At 41.4% G+C, this 2,030-nt stretch overlaps 1 protein-coding gene across 3 annotated transcripts in view; it reads right to left on the bottom strand.

Annotated features, from left to right (window-relative positions):
* Positions 1 to 2,030, bottom strand: part of TENM2 (teneurin transmembrane protein 2) — a 1,069,972-nt gene that overhangs the window by 249,248 nt on the left and 818,694 nt on the right. For all 3 annotated transcript variants that reach the window (XM_019534873.1, XM_019534872.1, XM_019534874.1), the window contains exon 6: positions 1,107 to 1,345. In XM_019534873.1, the coding sequence (XP_019390418.1) occupies positions 1,107 to 1,345 (239 nt within the window). The remainder of the gene's footprint in view (positions 1 to 1,106; positions 1,346 to 2,030) is intronic.

Here is a 2,030-nt window from a genome sequence, read left to right on the forward strand (position 1 = left end):
AATGATTAACAATTACATAAAAGTAAAATAAAAAAAAGTATTTTTGTATGCTGATTATACCTGAGAAACATCTGTGTAGAGCATGGAACAAGATGCCAAGAGAAGAAATTGGCCATCTACTACTTAGCCACGCTCAGTGACCGTCTCCCCATGAGTGGGAACATGTGGTTTGCGGTGCCTCATGTGGCATTCATGGTTCTGTTTGCAAAATTAGATACCAGGAAATCCCAGTATCTAAAAACCCTGTAGCAGAAAAAAGCAGGGTGGTGCACATGGCTGCAGTGTGCACTGCCTAAAACCAGAGCCTGGCCAGCCTGAGCCATGTTCTGGCTGCTGGTTGGGCTCAATGTATCTGGATCACCACCACTGCAGCCTCAGGAAGCCCCCAGGACCCCAGGTAAGGCTGTTGAGGCCAGCACAGGTGCTAGCCCCAGCCTCCCTTAGCCCACGCGGAACAATTTGCTGTGCATCAGGGCACATGTTCAGGGGTATGACCAGGAATAACTAGCAGCAGCACAAATATGTGCCACAGCTATTTGTCCCTGGGGAAACACACATTTCTGTTCTGGGGACATGCCCTTTGTGGCTTATTTCAACTAATGGCAACCTGGACATTTCAAACAACAGCAACCGTATACTCCACTAGCTTGTAAACAGAATTTGTGCTTTGCTTTTAGTATGATGGGTTATTGGCATTGTTTGAATTCAGGTTCCAAGAACCCCTCTGCTGTACAGAATATGTGAGAAAAGTAGCTCATCTTCTATATGATAACGGTGAGGGATACCTTTTAGTTACAGTAACACTATACAACAAAGGCTGTGAATCAGTATGGCATTATAGCAATCAAAATCAAAGAAAATGTGTTACTCTAGCTTTAAAGTTTGATGGTTGAATCAAGCCCTAAAATGTTGATGTGCTTATGAATTTTGGAAAAGAAATATAACCTCCCCCCCTCAGCAAGCAGAATTGTGAAAGGGATTATAACAACCTTGCACCTGCTGAGTTTTGATGTGCTGATATGACCCAGATAAATGCAACATGATTTGTTAGGAGGAAACAGAGCTTCTTACCAGCTTGTGTGGGATACAATGAAACATAGGCTTACCTATGAAATAGGCTAGGAGGATGGCAAGCAGAACTGCAGCAGCAATAGCTGATAAAGCAGCACATTTCCAGCTACAATACTTGGAGGGCTTTTTCAGCTTGAACGCATTTCTGGAGAAAGTATTTCTAGGCAACAGTCTAGGTGGTGGTGTATAAACTGTTCCTGAGGTCAAAGGATATCCCGGGGAAGAGCTACTGAACAGAGGGGTAGTTCCAGAAGATGTCTTAAACAAGAAATGCCTGAAAAACAAGAAAATGGGACACATTTTAAAAGGTGCAGTACTATAGTTAGAGAAAAAGATCTCCTCTGTGGACCTTTATTCAGGCTGTCCCCTTTGCCTGGAATTTCCTTCTTCACCTGGTTCACAGTGGCCTGTCCCTCTTCTGCATGTTTCTGCTTACAAAATTACCTCCAGAAAGGGTACCCTATCCATCTAAAGCAGCTTTAACAGACTTGGCAACAGAAAAAAATAACAAAAAGATAATCAAAAGGAAACAAAAAATAACCCTAGAGGTAGCAAGGAGGTCTAAACTACTCCAATTAATTAATTTAGCTTTTGTTCTCACTTTCCATTCATACAGCCAAAGAAGACAGTTAGCTATACGATATTTAAGGGCACGGATTGCGGCTTTGGTGTCACTCTGAGTTACACCACTGTAGACTGACAGAACTGGACTGACTACAGTTGTGTTACACTGGGATGACAAAGACATGTAAAATGCCTCATGCACTTTTGCCTTGCATAAAGTTAATGCTACATAGTAATATCAGCTATACTTCTGCATAACAGAAAAATAAAGGCAACTCTTAAATAGTCAGTGACTACCACAGGGGAAAAAAGAACTAAAAACCTCAATGTAGCAGTTTTTAAATTCTTTTTCACCACTCTATTTTTAATTTAAACATAAAAGAATCCAAAGATAA

This window comes from Crocodylus porosus, unplaced genomic scaffold, assembly GCF_001723895.1.
Source record: "Crocodylus porosus isolate Cpor-Errol unplaced genomic scaffold, CroPor_comp1, whole genome shotgun sequence".
In the NCBI taxonomy this organism is placed as follows: domain Eukaryota; kingdom Metazoa; phylum Chordata; order Crocodylia; family Crocodylidae; genus Crocodylus; species Crocodylus porosus.